The sequence below is a fragment of the Stegostoma tigrinum genome, chromosome 1, assembly GCF_030684315.1.
Source record: "Stegostoma tigrinum isolate sSteTig4 chromosome 1, sSteTig4.hap1, whole genome shotgun sequence".
Classification (NCBI taxonomy): Eukaryota; Metazoa; Chordata; class Chondrichthyes; order Orectolobiformes; family Stegostomatidae; genus Stegostoma; species Stegostoma tigrinum.
The window spans coordinates 101531570-101549798 of record NC_081354.1 but is presented as its reverse complement, the minus strand read 5'-3'; the positions used below and the strand labels follow the sequence as shown (position 1 = coordinate 101549798).

General features: G+C 42.7%; 1 protein-coding gene across 1 annotated transcript in view; it reads right to left on the bottom strand.

Annotated features, from left to right (window-relative positions):
* Positions 1–641: 641 nt before the first annotated feature.
* Positions 642–18229, bottom strand: part of grxcr1a (glutaredoxin and cysteine rich domain containing 1 a) — an 88282-nt gene continuing 70694 nt past the window's right edge. The window contains exon 4 of the mRNA XM_059651366.1: positions 642–854. Coding sequence (XP_059507349.1) covers positions 642–854 — 213 coding nt within the window. The remainder of the gene's footprint in view (positions 855–18229) is intronic.

The window sequence follows — 18229 nt, the reverse complement described above, 5'->3', positions numbered from 1 at the left end:
CAACTAATTTTTTTTCCCTGACTTGACTAGTAATATACACCCAGGCGGGGAGGAGTTGATACCAAGTTTAGGGGACATGTGCCAACCAGTACATGGCTAGATTTCAATATTATTTTATAAAATCTTAGAAGGAGCCAAGCTGTTCTTGTCAGACTGAGATAATTTTTTTCACAGAATTTTAAAAAATACAAGTTAACTGAAAGAAATAGTGGCTTGTATGTTGCAAACAGTATATTTTTAGTTAATAGTTTACTTCATTCCCCTTATCACACTTTGACTGAAGTATTTTAATTAATATTTTTGTATTGTCCAATACATTGCATGTTATTTGTAGTTTCTTTGCTTTATCTGTATTTATACTTCCATCATTCTGCTGGTATCACTCAGTAGGACTTGTAATCAGCAACTGTACCTTTTAACATGTTGTGGAATGAGAATACGACAGGAGAAGCTACAGTTTGGCCCACTTTATTCAGGGATCACGGGCAAATTTAATTTCTGGAATGGAAATCTCATTTTACACTTGCAGCTAGGAGGTGAATGGCATTGGGACTTTTAACAACCAACATATTAGTGCACTAGAAATAAAATCGAGAAACGAACTTTTTACGAAGCCATTTATTGTTGAGCCATAACAAATGTTACTCTAATGTTATTCTCATTGATGATGTGGGATTCATTTTGCAGAGACTGCAGTGCTGCAATCCATTTTCATTGCAAGAAGTACACTTTAGGGACTTAAAGGAATCGGTGAAGCAGTTTCGAAACACTGACATCTTGCTCCCGTGGCATACTGAGCATGGAACAAATGCAAATCCACCACAGGCTGAACACTCGTGTGGGTGTTGGACTTTCTAAAAGTGAAACAGAAAAATACATTATTCAGTATTTCCCTTTGTATTATAACATTTCTAAATAATAAAACGTAGAGATATAACTTGAGGAAGCAAATATCACAGAATACATATTCGGTTCTACGTAATCTCAACATAATTATTCAAAATTATTTTATAAAGGATTGTTTCAAAGTATGTGGTATGCAAATTTTACCCCAATATGAGGATATACAGTAGCTCTTGCATTAGGAATGCTCAGGAAGTTTGTGTTTTAGCTCGGTGTATTATTTTGGAACTGCATTCAAAGCGTGGAGACATACTAAAGTGAGCGTCTTACATGTTAATCCAAATTTGTGGTAATTATATGGTAAATCAAACAAGGCACAACGCAGTCAGGTTAAAGTTGGGGTCTTAATTTGCTTGGTTTGAGGGTTTTGTTGAAATTGATAGCATGTTGAGAACTTGACTCCGAATTGCCAGCATCTAAGCTTCAGCAGTGGCGTCTTAAACTGTGTGTGAGGACCCATTGATAAGAGCAATTTATTCATTCCAAATTTTTTAGCACTCAGTAAGAAATAAACATATGTTTTGGGATTTAAGTGCGAGTGGATAGGTTTCCCAGGTTTTCTGGAACTCACCACTGAAAACAAGGCAGGAACACATTGGAATTGAGGGGGCTGAAGAAATGAAATCTGAATAAATGAAAGAATTAGTTTTATTGCTACATGCCCTCAAATGAGTACAGTGAAAAATTTACAAGTCACCACTTCGGGCACCAACTTTGGGTACAGATTCTGTTGTGCTATTTCTTAGAAATATTAAGATTAGAAAAATAAAGAAATAAAAAATACGGCATCACAGATTGTAGGAATAAATTAGAAAATAGTGAAATAAAATTGTTCAGAACAACAGTCTTTCCAATCCACTCCATGCTGGCATTTAGCATACTTGCTAAGAACAGTGCTTCTTCTGTAGATAATCTAATGGATGAATCCTGTAATCATCAGATAGATTCAAGACAAAACAAAGAACAACTCATCCCTAGTACTGGTAGAGGTGGCAAATACCACAGTGGTCATCCAGGCAGATGCTACATGCTATGTGTTGTAGATCTGAGCCCCACCATGAGAAGATTCCAATAGATCCTCACACTATCCATGGTGCTTTGTCGTGCTGTACTATGTCTGTCAGCACATTGGCATTTCAGCCAGAGCCGAAGACTTTTACTGCTCCAGTTTTAAGAGACTATTTAATGCAGACACACAGGATGCTTGTCATGCATCTCAGTATTGAACTGTCCTTGGGGGATGGGTTGGGGGAAGGAGGACATCTTGATGAACAGTGCATTGAGACACATTCTAACACTTAGAGCATGCAACACCTGGCTGCAGCAAACTCATTGCACATTCATTCAATCAAATAGTCATGTCAGAAACTGGTGGGGCATGATCCCCAGTGCAGTTAAGACAGGACCACTGTCAGTTAGGGATTCCCAAGGCCATCAGTCAGGGGCACACAGTTCATGGTCTTTGACATGGCTAGTGATCTGCCCTGGTACAGTCTGTGGGATGTTCAGTGGTCAGTCCTATAGGACCAGCACAAGCAGTGAAAGGAATCAGACATCATTAGTTAGTGAGTGGCAAGCACAGCAGCCAGGGGTCTGGTCAGTCAGTCTAGGGGCTGATTGTTGAAGTCAGCCTATTGCAAATATCACACTGGGTGTCTATCCATTAACGTCTCTGAAGAGTTCAAGGAAGAAGGAGCATAGGGCAGAAGGGTCGGGAAATCAAGGCTGGATGTGGTTGAAAGCAGGGGAATTGACGGTGGTGGGGATAAAAATGGTGATGGGGGAAACTCAAGTTGAATGGGAAAGTTCAGAACGGATGGCATGGTAAGCTATGGGAGGATGACCTTCCCTGTGAACACCCCAGGGAAAGACATCATCAAGGTGTAATGCCAGGGTTCAGTGCCAGAACATTTGCAGAGGATAAGTAGGTCTCCACAATGGGAAGATGGGTCAACATGAGCTGGAGATTGAGGGGGGACCTGACTGAGGTCTGAAAAATCATAAGGGGTATAGACAATGCGGATCTCAAGAAGCTGTTTTCCCTGCGTGGGGGACTCAATTGCTAGGGGTCATGAGTTCAAAGTGAGAGGAGAACAGTTTAGGGGAGATATGCATTGAAAGTTCTTTTCACAGAGGGTGGTGGGTGCCTGGAACGCATTGCCAGTGGAGGTGGTAGACGCAGTCACGATAGTGCCTTTTAAGATGTATCTGGACAGGTATTTGGATGGGCAGGGATCAAAGGGATACAGGCCCTTAGAAAATAGATGACAGGTTTACACAGAGGATCTCGATTGGTGCAGGTTTGGAGGGCCGAAGGGCCTGCTCCTGTGCTGTAATTTTCTTTGTTCTTTGTTGTTTGTACAGGAAGATGAGGTAATAGGGGACATGCGGGGTCTAGGGGATAAGTAGGCTGTAATGATCTAAGCAAGGCCAAGTGCTGACATTGTCCAGCGCAAACTACATTGTCAACTATACTTCTCTATATGCGAAGTACTTCTAGAAAATAGCTGGAACAACTCCCATGGAGAGCGGAGTTCATGTTAGTTTGGTGGCTGAATCTGCGGGATCCACATTTGCTGAGTGTCATGCTGGTGTAGCAATTAAAACATGAAGATGTCATTGGCAAAGCACGGGAACATTGGCCATTCTATCACCCATTTTATGCATACAGAATGAGGGCACTTAGGGGTCAGATGCTGGTCAAAGGTAATTTGCTATATGCCATTGGTGCCCGCAAATTGAATCGGGGGAACTTAATAATGCTGAAGTTAGCAGCAATGATGGCACAAAAGGCCACCTGCTGGCTGATGGACAACTTTTTTCAATCACCAACCAGGGGTTCTGTGTGAATCACACCAGTTTGAGTCATCATCTATCATGTAAGTGGAGTGATTTTCTGTGCAGAATGCAGTGTCAGGTTCAGCAACTGAAGTGGGAGGCCAGTGTTGTGCTGCAGTCAGTTCCCTCTCACTAACATGCGGTGGTCATTCAGCTAACTTCATTAAGTTACTGCAGATGCTATTGGGGAATGTGATTGAACAACACTGACCTGTCTCTGTGATCTACATCTATCACACCTCTGTGTGTAGTGAAGAGTGACCAAAGAAGAACAAAGAACAGTACAGAACAGGAACAGGGCCTTCACCTCACCAAGACTGCGCAGATAGACAATGCCTTTCTAAACTAAAAATCTTTTGCCTCTCCACAATTCCATTCTTCTGTTCCCTGCTTATTCAAAGATGCCTCTTAAATGTTGCTACTGTATCTGCCTCCTCTACCACCTCCTCTGGCAGCGTGTTCCAGGCATTTACCACCTTTTGTGTGAAAAGCCTGCCTCTCATATCTCCTTTAAATTCCCCCCCACCTTTTACCTTAAAACAATGTCCCACAGTAATTGACATTACTATCCCAGGAAAGACTCTAACCATCCATTCTATCTAAGCCTTTCATAACTTTGGAAACTTCTACAGATCACCCCTCATCCTTCAACATTTAAGTGGAAACAAACCAAATTTGTCCAATTTCTCCTCATAATTAATACCCTAAACCAGACAACATCCCGATAAACCGATTCTGTACCCTTTAAAAGTGCTCAGTCCTCACTCTGCGGGGATCACCACTGTTTACTATTCCAAGGTCCAACGAACTCTCTTGCTCCCTCTGAGCCTAATTCAGGTTCTTTCTGTGGAGAGTGAAGGGCCTGATCACAGGTGACATGTTGGTAGAAGATGAGCAGGCCCAATGGCAGACCCATGAGCAACACAAGAAGAAAAGGAACACCCAGTTCAGGGAGAGATTGGGGTCATCGAGCCTCTCAGGAATGGTTGAGGTCCACAGGAGACCCAGAGGTTTTTAGTCCAGGCAAGCTAGAATGAGGCATGGTACTGAAGCAGGTTCTGCACATCCCGAGACACAGTGATAGAACTGTGCTGGTTGCTGGTGCAGGTCCTGAGGGTTGCAAGAGGTGGAGGCCATCCTCTCCTGGGGTTGTGAGGGTCACTGTGGTGGTGAAATGCTTTATGACTGGCTCCTTCTGGGGAGTGATGAGTGACCTGCATGGGATCGCTCATTCATTCACCCACAAATCCATCAGAATAATATCGGTGCCAGCTGTGCAAAATCACACTGGGCCATTTCACTGCCCCAAGACAAGGCCAGTGCTGCAGTCTCGGCAGTAGGATTCAGAAACATAGCTGGGTTCCCTCAGATGCAGGGTGCCATTGACTGCCCTTGTGTCACTGAGAGGACTGTATTACAGCACTGCTGAGTTCGGCAATAGGAACAGCTTCCATTAGATTGATCTGTGATCACTGTTACCAATTCCTGAGGCTATACATCCTGGAGCAATCTTGTGAACCTGGTGTGTTTGAGGGTTAGAACATAGAACATAGAACAGTACAGCACAGAACAGGCCCTTCAGCCCACAATGTTGTGCCGACCATTGATCCTCATGGATGCACCCTCAAATTTCTGTGACCATATGCATGTCCAGCAGTCTCTTAAATGACCCCAATGACCTTGCTTCCACAACTGCTGCTGGCAACGCATTCCATGCTCTCACAACTCTCTGCGTAAAGAACCTGCCTCTGACATCCCCTCTATACTTTCCACCAACCAGCTTAAAACTATGACCCCTCGTGCTAGCCATTTCTGCCCTGGGAAATAGTCTCTGGCTATCGACTCTATCTATGCCTCTCATTATCTTGTATACCTCAATTAGGTCCCCTCTCCTCCTCCTTTTCTCCAATGAAAAGAGACCGAGCTCAGTCAACCTCTCTTCATAAGATAAGCCCTCCAGTCCAGGCAGCATCCTGGTAAACCTCCTCTGAACCCTCTCCAAAGCATCCACATCTTTCCTATAATAGGGCGCCCAGAACTGGACGCAGTATTCCAAGTGCGGTCTAACCAAAGTTTTATAGAGCTGCAACAAGATCTCACGACTCTTAAACTCAATCCCCCTGTTAATGAAAGCCAAAACACCATATGCTTTCTTAACAACCCTGTCCACTTGGGTGGCCATTTTAAGGGATCTATGTATCTGCACACCAAGATCCCTCTGTTCCTCCACGCTGCCAAGAATCCTATCCTTAATCCTGTACTCAGTTTTCAAATTCGACCTTCCAAAATGCATCACCTCGCATTTATCCAGGTTGAACTCCATCTGCCACCTCTCAGCCCATCTCTGCATCCTGTCAATGTCCCGCTGCAGCCTACAACAGCCCTCTACACTGTCAACGACACCTCCGACCTTTGTGTCGTCTGCAAACTTGCTGACCCATCCTTCAATTCCCTCGTCCAAGTCATTAATAAAAATTACAAACAGTAGAGGCCCAAGGACAGAGCCCTGTGGAACCCCACTCACCACTGACTTCCAGGCAGAATATTTTCCTTCTACTACCACTCGCTGTCTTCTGTTGGCCAGCCAATTCTGTATCCAAGCAGCTAAGTTCCCCTGTATCCCATTCCTCCTGACCTTCTGAATGAGCCTTCCATGGGGAACCTTATCAAATGCCTTACTGAAGTCCATATACACCACATCCACAGCTTGACCCTCATCAACCTTACTAGTCACATCCTCAAAAAACTCGATAAGGTTTGTAAGGCATGACCTACCCCTCACAAAGCCGTGTTGACTGTATTTGATCAAGCCATGCTCTTCCAGATGGTCATAAATCTTATCCCTCAGAATCCTTTCTAACACCTTGCAGACGACAGACGTGAGACTTACCGGTCTATAATTGCCGGGGATTTCCCTATTTCCTTTCTTGAAGAGAGGAATTACATTTGCCTCTCTCCAGTCCTCAGGTACGACTCCAGTGGAGAGCGAGGATGCAAAGATCTTCGCAAGTGGCGAAGCAATTGCATTTCTCGCTTCCCAAAGCAGCCGAGGACAAATCTGATCCGGGCCTGGCGACTTGTCAATCTTAATGTTTGACAAAATTTTCAGTACATCAGCTTCCTCTATCTCTATCCATTCCAGCATGCACACCTGCTCTTCAAAGGTTTCATTCACTACACAGGTCGTTTCTTTCGTAAAGACAGAAGCAAAAAACTCATTTAGGGCTTCCCCTACCTCCTCAGGCTCCACACACAAGTTCCCTATGCTATCCCTGATCGGCCCTACTCTTTCTTTGACCATTCTCTTATTCCTCACGTAAGTGTAAAATGCCTTTGTGTTTTCCCGGATTCCTTCTGCCAAGCCTTTCTCGTGCCCCCTCCTGGCTCTCCTCAGACCATTTTTGAGCTCCTTCCTTGCCTGCATGTAATCCTCTCTAGCTGAACTTGACCCTAGCTTCCTCCACCTTATGTAAGCTACCTTCTTCCTTTTCACTAGAAGCTCCACCGCTCTCGTCATCCAAGGTTCCTTTATCTTACCCCGTCTTGCCTGTCTCAGAGGGACATATTTACTCATCACTCCCAACAACTGTTCCTTAAACCATCTCCACATGTCTATAGTTCCCTTACCATGGAACAACTGCTCCCAGTCCATGCTTCCTAACTCGTGTCTAATCGCATCATAGTTTCCTCTTCCCCAATTAAATATCCTCCCATTCTGCCTAATCCTCTCCTTCTCCATAGCTATGTAGAATGAGAGAGTGTTATGGTCACTATCACCAAAATGCTCTCCCACCACAAGATCTGATACCTGCCCCGGCTCGTTTCCGAGCACCAAGTCTAGAATGGCCTCTCCCCTCGTCGGCCTGTCAACGTACTGCGTTAGGAAACCCTCCTGAACACACCTTACAAAAACAGCTCCATTCAAATCTTCTGCTCGAAGGAGGTTCCAATCAATATTAGGAAAGTTAAAGTCACCCATTACAACAACCCTACTGCGTCCACACTTTTCCAAAATCTGTCGACCTATGCTTTCTACAATCTCCCTGCTGCTATTGGGGGGCCTGTAGTAAACCCCTAACGAGGTGACTACTCCCTTGCTGTTCCTAATTTCCACCCATTTAAGTGGAAGGGTAGTTACTGAGGAGCATGGACCACCATCATGAGGATAACTGATGACACCATTGATCAACCCCTGACTAATTCTGAGCATAGACTTAGCAACACCCAGGGCTCAACCAGTGCCATGTTGGAATAGAGTATTGGGCTCTTAAATGCACAATCCCACTGCTTAAACTAGTCTGGGGGAGCTTCCAGTATCATCCAAATGGATGTGCAGCATCACTCTGGCTCGTTATGCCTTTCCACATTGGAATAGGCAATTCAGTGACATTCTGGGTGCAGAGAAACTGGGGAATGGGCACAGCCTTCCAAGGAGGAGGAGGAGGATGAGGACCCTGGGTGTGGAGGAAGCTAACCTCTGTGACATATCTCTGCTGCAGTGAGTGCTCCAAGTCAAACAGAACCTCATTGACACCCACTCCCAATGGAAGAGAGTAGTGTGAAGTAGGGAATTGTTCAACGTAAAATGCCTTGGTCATGATGCCAAAATCTGGTCAGCATTGTGGGGGTGAAGTTCAACTGCTGTTAGCTTAATTTCTGTTCCCTATTGCTTTCTGTAAATAAAAGCTCACATTTGTCCTTGTGTTTATCTGATTGATGGCCAGTATAGGATGTTCTCCTACAGGACTGACAAGTGGCAAATAGCATCCCCGCCACACAAATGCCAAGCAATGACCATCTCCAGTAAGAGACCATTGACCAGAAACTCAACTGGACTCACCACATAAACACAATGACAATGGAACAGATCAGAGGTCCAGAATAGTGCAATGAGTAACTCACATCCTGACTTCCCAAAGCCTGTACATAATCTACAAGGCACAAGTCAGGAGTGTGAAGGAATACTCCCCATTTGCCTGGATGGGAGAAGCTCAGCAACACTCAAAAGTTTGACACCATGCACAACAAAGCAGTCTATTAGATTGGCACCATATCTACAAACATCCAATCCCTGCATCACCAGCATTCAGTAGCAACAATGTGTGATCACTACAATATGCACTGCAGACATCCACCAAAGAGCCTCAGGCTGCACCTTCCAACCCCACAACCACTTCCATCCATAAGAATTTAATGATGACCATGAATCCATTGTCGATTGTTGGAAAAACCCATGTCTGGACTGCATGTGATTCCAGATCCATATCGAAGTAGTTGACTCTGAACTGCCTTCTGGGCAATTAGGTATAGGCAACAAATGCTGCCTAGTCAGCGATGCCCTCATCTCATCAATGAATAAAAAAAAATTCAGACTGGATGCAGCCAGGAGCAGGTAAAGTTTGGTTAGAGACAAAATAACTGCGGATGCTAAAATGCAAGGTAGACAAACAGGAGGCTGAAAGAACACAACAAGCCAGGCAGCATCTGAAGGAAAGAAGTCAACATTTCAGGTATTACCCTTCTTCAGGACTGGATGTGAGGACAGGGTGAGTTGCAGATAAAGAGAGGTTGTGGTGGGGTGAGGTAGCGGAATGGTGGTGATAGGTGCGATACCGGTAGTAGGTACGACCTGGTTGGTCGATGGGAGGGATAAATCCGGTCGGTGGTTGGAATGGAGAGTCATAGGTGAAATGGAAGAGATGAGGTTGGGCTGGAAAGGGAGCCAGGAGATGGGTGGGATGGTTACTTGAAATTTGAGAACTCGGTGTTGAGTTCTCCAGGCTATTGGGTACCCAAGTGGAAGATAAACATGGGATGCAGAGACTCATGGAATAGAAAGTGAGGATGAGAGGGATCCCACCTATATTATGTTTGGGGGCTTTAGTTTAGAACTGTGGAGAGGGGATGGAGGAGGTGCAGTGGAGGGCTGTCTTGGGAGGCAGGAAAGAGCATTGTTTGAAAAAGATGGACATCCAAGATGCTTGAGACTGGAACTTCTCCTCATCAGAACAGATGCAATGGAGATGGAGGAATTGGGAAAACGGGGTGGAGTGTTTGCAGGATACAGGGTGGGAGGAGGTGTCGTCCAATTTTGTGGCTATTAAACAGCAACGAGGGTGAGAGGATGAAGTTGTATGTGTAAGGGACCGTCGGCCATGCCAGCTTGTGCCTTGAGCAACATGATTCTCTGTCGATTGTCTGTGAGGGGCAACACAGATTGCCAATGCTTGTCCACATTCACAACAACCTCTCAATAATGGCACAGGAGCAAGGGATACCAGTGTTTAAGGGATATCTGCTGAGTGGTGAGTCTTTTCAGGATTGGAGCATGGTAAAATAAGGTTGAAATCAGAAGTGACAGATGCCATTAGCGCATGATCAGTAACATTTGGCGCTAAACAAAAGGCCAACAGAACCGAAGATCTGGAAATCAGAAACAAAAAGAAGGGTAATTGGACCTGAAACATGAGCTCTGATTTCTCTCCACAGATGCAGCCAGACTTGCTGATTTTGTCCAGTAATTTCTGTTTTTGTTTTTGTAAGTAATATTGTGGCAAGTTTGGTGAGACAGGTTAAGAAAGCGTCCTGGCCCTAACATGTGGCAACTAAGGATCACCTAAGAAGACTCAGAGATAGTAAGAACTGCTGAAGCTGGAGTCAAAGATAACACAGTATGGAGCTGGAGGAGCACAGCAGGCCAGGCAGCATCAGAAAACGAAGGGTCTAAAGAAGGGTCCTGACCTGAAATGTCAGCTTTCCTGCTCCTCCTATGCCTCCTGGTCTACTGTGCTCCTCCAGCTCCACACAGCATTATCGCAGCTAAAATCATGTTCATATTAAGCCCATGATTATCAACAGAGAACGCCAGCAGCAATCATGGAAGCAACAAAAAGGCAAGCTTAGCATCATAAACACAAAGTTTCACAAATTGATGAGAAATGTTGTGCAAGCTTGTAATTAGGAAAAAGAGAGAAAAAAAGGAAAAGATACATTTGACAAAGAAAACTGTTAAAAGCAATTAAAGGCTCCAGGACCTAAAGCTAGATATGCCAGAGGGAAATGGAAGCACCATTGTGAAAAATGGCGCTGAGCAAGGGAAAGACAAAGGAGAGTAAAGAGAAAATGGAATGGTGACAGACTGTAAAAGGGTGTTCTCACCTCTCAGAGCAAGTTTTGTCATGAGCGACGTCAGGGTCCATATGACACAATTGCAAAGAACAGTGAAAGAGCCAAAAGAAAACTTTATGCAATCAGGGATAATAGGAACGGCAGATGCTGGAGAATCCAAGATAACAAAGTGTGAAGCTGAATGAACACAGCAGGCCCAGCAGCATCTTGGCCTGCTGTGTTCATCCAGCTTCACACTTTGTTATTTATGCAATCAAGCTTGCCTGAGATTTTAGTTAAGCCAAAAAGAATTTCAAATAACAAATAGTTTCATTGGGAAAACTTTTGAAGGCTGCAGCTTGAGAACTTTATTTGAAATTTATTTTGGAGAAAGTGATTGGGGTTTTAGAACATAAAGGTGGAGAGCAATCATTTCACGGGGGGAAAACGCAGTAAAAAGCCATCCTCGCTACAGAAGGTGAGCAGACCATGAAGGAAGTAGCCATCATTTTGATCATACATTAACGGCAAGTCCCTTGAAATTGTTGGAAAATCAAGTAAGCAAGAGAGAGATTTAGTATTACAAAGAAACGGATTTTAAAAATTTGAAAGTATGTTACTACAGAACAAGTAACAATTCAATTCAAAGCTTTACTGAAGAATTCAAAATAATACAACAGAAATACAGATTTCTAAAAGACTGGCAAGCGAAGGAAATACAGGAATATTGCAGTGGCACAGGGTCTAAAAGCCCTGCAGTAATTCAATTTAAAACAATATTGATAAGAATAAATATCGTGATTGTAACGAGGCCAGCCAGATAGATAACATAGAATATGAGCTCCCTGATTAGGGCTGTTAATCTAGCCCAATCAGGGGGCCCTGGCTGACAGATATAAACAGGAGCGTCAGACATTCTGTTCATTCTGAGAGCTGGCTCTAAGGAGCTGGGCCAGAGTCAATGATCTTCTACTTGTAAATAAAGGGTGCCTTAGTGGTAGGATACCAGCCCGTGTAGAGTTATTTCACAAAAGTTTAAGCCTACAGAACAGAGTAATTTTCAGCAATATTGAAATGAAACAGATTTAATGGCACATAAAAAAAGTTACCAGCACATTGAGAAGAAATTGGAAAAGATAAAATTAATCCGAGCAGATTCCGTGCAGGGAAAGACCATACAGAACACAAGGTTGGGTATGTACCAAAGGCTGCCATCTTCTCCAGAACAATTAGTTGGCGGACAATCAATGCTGGCCTAACCAGAAACACCCACACCTCATGAATGAATAAAAGCAATGCAATGAAGGTGATAACTCTTTTGAGACGACTTTGAAAAGATATTCAACGGATTCAATTTTGAATGACACAATTGACAGACAAGACATCCAGGAGAATCCATACATAATTTCATTCATGGCTTCTGCAGAATAACAAAACTAAACATCCACTCTAGAGAAGGGTCACTGGCCCAGAAACATTAACTCTGCTTTCTCTCTAGAGATACTGCCAGACCTGCTGAGTTTTTCCAGCAATTTCCCTTCCTTTTTAAACAAAACATGGAATGTTGTCAAGATGAAGGCTAAAGGGATCAAAGGGTATGGGGTCAAAAAAGGAACAGGATTCTAATCAGACTGAATCGTGAAACAGGCTCAAAGGGCAAATGGCCTACTCCTCCTCTTATTTTCTATGTTTCTACTCGTGAAAAACTGTGAACATGGAGCATTTACATTAGAACCCATGAGAAAGAAAATGTTGAAGTTTGGATGAAATTTTGTCAGATTTCTTACAGCCCAAGGAAGAACTACATTTTGAGACAGCTTTTTAATTTTCCTGGAAGTAGAAACCAAAAAGACTCAGATAAATCAAGAGATGAGAAGACAAACACTACCTCAAGAGGGCAACAGATTCCCTTAGCCTAACTTTATAAGGTATGGACTCTCTGAAGAGGCATAGGACAAGCCTCTACAAAAATCAGGCCAAACATCTGATCCTTACAGTCAATATCAGCGCTGAAGGACAGTAAAGCCTTACAAGCATGGAAAATGTACAGCCATCACTAAGGTAATGCAACATTTGCAAAATTACAGTTCACTTCAAGAAGATGTACAGAAGTAACACATTGTTTCATAACAGCAGAAATAATTGTGGTCACTCATAAAGTGGTCTATATAGTAGAACATCAATGAACATTAGGAAAGATTTTTTCATTTGATCAGATCCTTCTACTGGAGAAGACAAGTCAGGCATTCCTAAAGGAATTAATTAATCTAGATAATCCAGAAGAGACAGAACTCCTCAGCATAAGCGAAGATTCTCTTGATTTTGTGCTCGATACAGGAAAAACATAACTATCCCACCAGAGCAGATCCCATCGCTGAAGAAGCAGATGCTACGGCCTATAAAGATAAACGTCCACATGGTGCAGCGAAAATTACTGTCAGAAGTATAGGAATAGTACAAGTTACACTAGAATGCAGCACCAAAACTGAACGGAAAGCATGTATGATAATGGGAACTGCAGATGCTGGAGAATCCTAGATAACAAGGTGTGGAGCTAGATGAACACAGCAGGACAAGCAGCATCTTAGGAGCACAAAAGCTGACATTTCGGGCCTAGACCCTTCATCAGAGTCAGGAAACCATGTGTGTTGTTCACAATCAACCATCTTCACTTGTCTTGACATCAGCTTCATCAGGAAGCCAGAGAAGGTCGATAAATGGTCTAAAAGCTAAAAGCTACCTGAACATGGGACCAGACCAATCAGTCAGGTTACAGGAGGGCTGTGATAGCACTAGAGAGGGTGCAGAGGAGATTTACCAGGATTTCCCTGGGCTTAAATGTTTTAGTCATGAAGAGAAATCGGATAAACTGGGGGTTGTTTTCCTTACAACAAAGGACATTGAGAGGAAACAAGATTGTGGTGTATAAAATTATGAGGGGTTTAGACAGAGTAGACAGGAAGAAACATTTTCCCCGGATGGAGAGATTAATGATGAAGGGGCAAAGATTTAAGTCAAGGGGCAGAAGGTTTACAGGAGATGTAAGGAAAAACCTTTTCATCCAGAATGTTGTAGGAATCTGGAGCTCACTACCTGTAATGGCGGTCAAGACACTTCATAACATTTAAGGAGTAATTATTTGAGCAGTTACGATACCAACGGATACAAGGCTATGGGCCTAGTGCTGAAAAATGAGATTAAAATAGTTAAGTGGTTGTTTTTGACTGGCACAGATACGATGGGCCAAATGGCCTTTTTCTGTACTGTAGATCTTTATCAACCGATGAGAACAATTCCCCACTTTACAGGCAGGGATGTGAAGGTTCTGCTAGATGGGGTGATGCAGATTTGAAACTTCCTTTTTGCTAAGCTGCTGAGACCACAACACAAAACCATGTAAACCTAATTCAAGATTTCCATCCGTGCTTAAGTAGTCTTAGCCATCTAGAGGAATGATCAACACTGTAGGAAAAATGTTCATGACAGTCTTCACTCTTCAAGCATAAATGTCACCATCTCTCACTGATACCTCACATTCAATTTATAGCTGCTATGGCACTCACCCCAACCAAGGCTTATGCTGTATCACACTATTGTCTGTAACATCTTCCCTCACTCACAGTTACCCACCCACAACCCCTGACACCATTAGTCCTGTATGCCCTGTGTGCTATCTATTCACTTGCTCAAGATACCATCTTCACCTGCACCAAGAGTACCAGCTAAACTACTACTTTCATTTCCTCTAATACCTGCTTTACTGTTCAGGTGGAGAGCATCTTATTTCTGACCCGCTAAATAATTTAGTAACTGTGACCAAGTTTAAGGACCGGCATCAAATGCTGTCCTTGACTTACTGCACCAGGAAACCCTAGCCAAAGACTACTTTCCTTGACTTGACGAGGGCTACTGACAACCATGGCAAATTTCCTTCCTTCTTGTGAATCATGGCACACGGTCATGGGTTTCCATTAGTCTATAGAGGTCATTTATGGAATTAATTATGGGTTCTCCTAGAAGCTGAACTCTTCAGTGAAATCTTGCTAATTTGAGAACTTTTTTGCTCTCAGTTGAAATATTTATCTAAAGTTTCTAAAGCATTGTCAAAACTAATATGTGCATCCTTTGGTATGTTGGAGATTGATAAGTACTTTGGCTTTAGGTCAGATTTTGTATGACAATCTCTGATGCTGGAGATTTACATTTTACAGAAAAGAGTACCAGAGAAACTCATAGGTCTGGTAAATTCAGAAAGAGAGAGGGAGAAAGAGAGAGAACAAGAGGGACTGGATTAATGCTTTGAGTCCAAAAATACTTCTCTTTGAACCCTAATGCATTAACTTGTTCAGCTTAAATTTCGTATTTAATTTTTAAGTAATTCTGTATCTTAAAAACTGATTTCTCCAAGATGTCTAATCCTGCACTGAATTTGGTCCCTCTCCAACATCTTTTACCATGGAGATGGAGGTTTCCTAGCACTTGCACGGTGGCTCAGTGGTTAGCACTGCAGTGTCACAGCGCCAGGGACCCAGGTTTGACTCCAGCCTCGGGTAACTGTCTGTGTGGAGTTTGCACGTTCCCCCGATGTCTGCATGGGTTTCCTCTGGGTGCTCCGCTCTCCTCCCACAGTCCAAAGATGTGCAGGCTAGGTGGATTGGCTATGCTAAATTGCCCATAGTGTTCAGGGGTGTGTGGGTTATTTGGGGATGGGTCTGGGTGGGATGCTTCAAGGAACAATGTGGACTTGTTGGGCCAAAGGGCCTGTTTCCACACTGTAGGGAATCTAATCTAATTAGTTCATGTGCACAATAAACATTTTCTGCCTTTCATAGCCCAAAAGACAATATATGTCTCTTTGTACAATTTTTGAAATAAACTTCTGTGGTTGGACTTTAATAAATCTTCTGGCTGAAATTATGGTTCAAATTATACATGTTGTGGTCTTCTGACAGGTTTATCCAAATTTTCTTCTTCTCTTTGTTCATATCCTTGAAGTTTGGCCCCTTAAATAAACTACTGATATTTTCCAATACTGCAGCCTGAGAATACATTATTTTTTCTTTCACTTGCTTTGTCTGCCGTAGCAATGTCTTGTGGAACTCATTTGCAATGTGTGTGATGCTTGTACTCCCTTTCACTTCCTCCTTGCAAAATTAAACTTGGTTTTCGCTCTTGCCTTCAGGGTTCTCTACTACAACTCCAGAAGTTTCCAATTGCTCCCACAGAGACTTCTCACCAAGTTCTGTCTGTTCCCAGAAATCTTTTCCTACTCCACACTGCTCTCAGTGCATCTCTTACCGAATAAGAGGTGAAAGTTTTCTTTTGGTGTGCTGCTTTCATCTTGTTGCTTTTCCCAAGATTGCTACTGACTGTTTGGCAGTTTATATGTTCCATAATGCTGACTGACTGCCATGTCTTCTTAACGTAGTAGTGTTCTCATTAAAGTGGTAAATCCTCTTTCACCAGAATTTTCTTATCCCCATATCGTGTTTTCTATCCACCATTGTTACTTATTGGTATTTCAACACATCACTGATCACTTTATCATGTTCGCCCGTGGTCACCAACCATGCTGGTGTTTTGTGCTTGAGGTAGTACACTGCCACCAATCCTCCTCATTCTGATGACTCTGATTACAGGATACAGCTAAAGGATAGACAACTGAAGACTACGTACTTGGTTTCCATAACAAGTTGTAGTTGATCATGAAATCTGGAAATCAGATGTAAAAATAGTGGCTAGGCTAATAAACCACCAATACACCAGTTATGCTTATTGCCAATTTTCTTGCACACTACAGCCCCCAAACCTATTTGCATCATGACCTTAAAAATCCTCCCTCCAAATGTCCAACTAAAAATAGTTTACATAACAATGAGACAGAATATAGACACAAAGGGCTATTTGCTCCATCAATCCCATTTGCCCAGCAGTGGTGTTCAATTTTCACTGTTAACAATTCAACAGCAACAATTTGCATTTATAGTGAATCTTTAGTGTAGTAAACTGTATAAAGATATTTTACAGGAGCCTAATTAGACCAGAATATTAATACTGAGACAACAAAAGACAGAAAGCACAGAGAGGTGACCCAAAACTGCTTGAGGTTTAAGGAGTATTATAAAAGAAAGGAGAGAAGTGTTAAGGCTTAAGGAGGACCTTCTGGAGATTAAGGCTTAAACAGTTGTTCATGAAAGGCCAAATGGGAATGCATAAAAACCAAATGTGGAAAAGCACAGGCGTTTGAAAGGGTTGTAGGATGAGAGTAATTTATGATGACAGGAAATGTGAGGCTGTCTTTGTATAATTTGCCAACTGTTTTGAGGAAGACTTTAGATAAAAAAAGTCAAAGAATTGAGTAGTCTTGTATTTCCTTCAGATCAAAATGTACAAGACATTATCTCTCAAATGTACACTATTCAAATCTGATTGTCCCTCATTTGTATAATTTCTCTTTCTCAAGTAGTACTGAAATAATCAGGTTTTATGCGGTCAGGGTATTTCAAATATGAGCTATGACCTTCATGTAGACACAACAGTGCATTTTAGGAATATATGTGTGCGCTGTCCACATTTTTTGTTTAATAAAACTAAAGATAGAAAATTGACAAAGAAAGTAATATCAATATATGCCGTTCCTTAGTTTTTAAAGGAATGGACATTTTATTGAGATAACAAGGTGTACAGCTGGATGAACACAGCAGGCTAAGCAGCAGCAGAGGAGCAGGAAAGCTGACGTTTTGGGCCTAGACCCTTCTTCAGAAATGGGGGAGTGGGAGGGGGTTCTGAAATAAATAGGGAGAGAGGGGGAGGCGGATAGAAGATGGATAGAGGAGAAGATAGGTAGAGAGGAGACATTTTATTGAATTGGCTGCTACTCTTAAATATATTAAAGGTAAGTAGTCGTACAAGTCTGGACATTTCTGAGCCTATAACTGGTGCTTTGACTTATTTCTTGGGACTGCTGGTTAGTGGCTGCCTGGCAACAGACATTTTGTGCAGAATGTCTTATCTTATCACATTACAGTATTGTGGCTAATGACATAATGGATGAAGCAATTTATCCTTAATTCACTGTCAGCTTCACTTAAAGTGGTTATTGCTGCATTGTATTGTTCCCACAGGATATCATAAGACTACTTTGCAGACTACTGTTTCAGACTAACTGGGCTGAATTTTCACATTTTTACAGTTGAACGTCAGTTGTGTTCAGTTTTTTTGGCGATCTTTTCATTGTGAGGCCGAGTGGTTTTTCCCACCGAATCTCACCAAAACTGTCTTATAACCACTGAGCACAAACATACAGAGTCCCTTTCACTGATTCTGGCCCCACTTTACCACCAGTTCCGTGAATGGTCACCGAAAGATCAGCATCCATGGT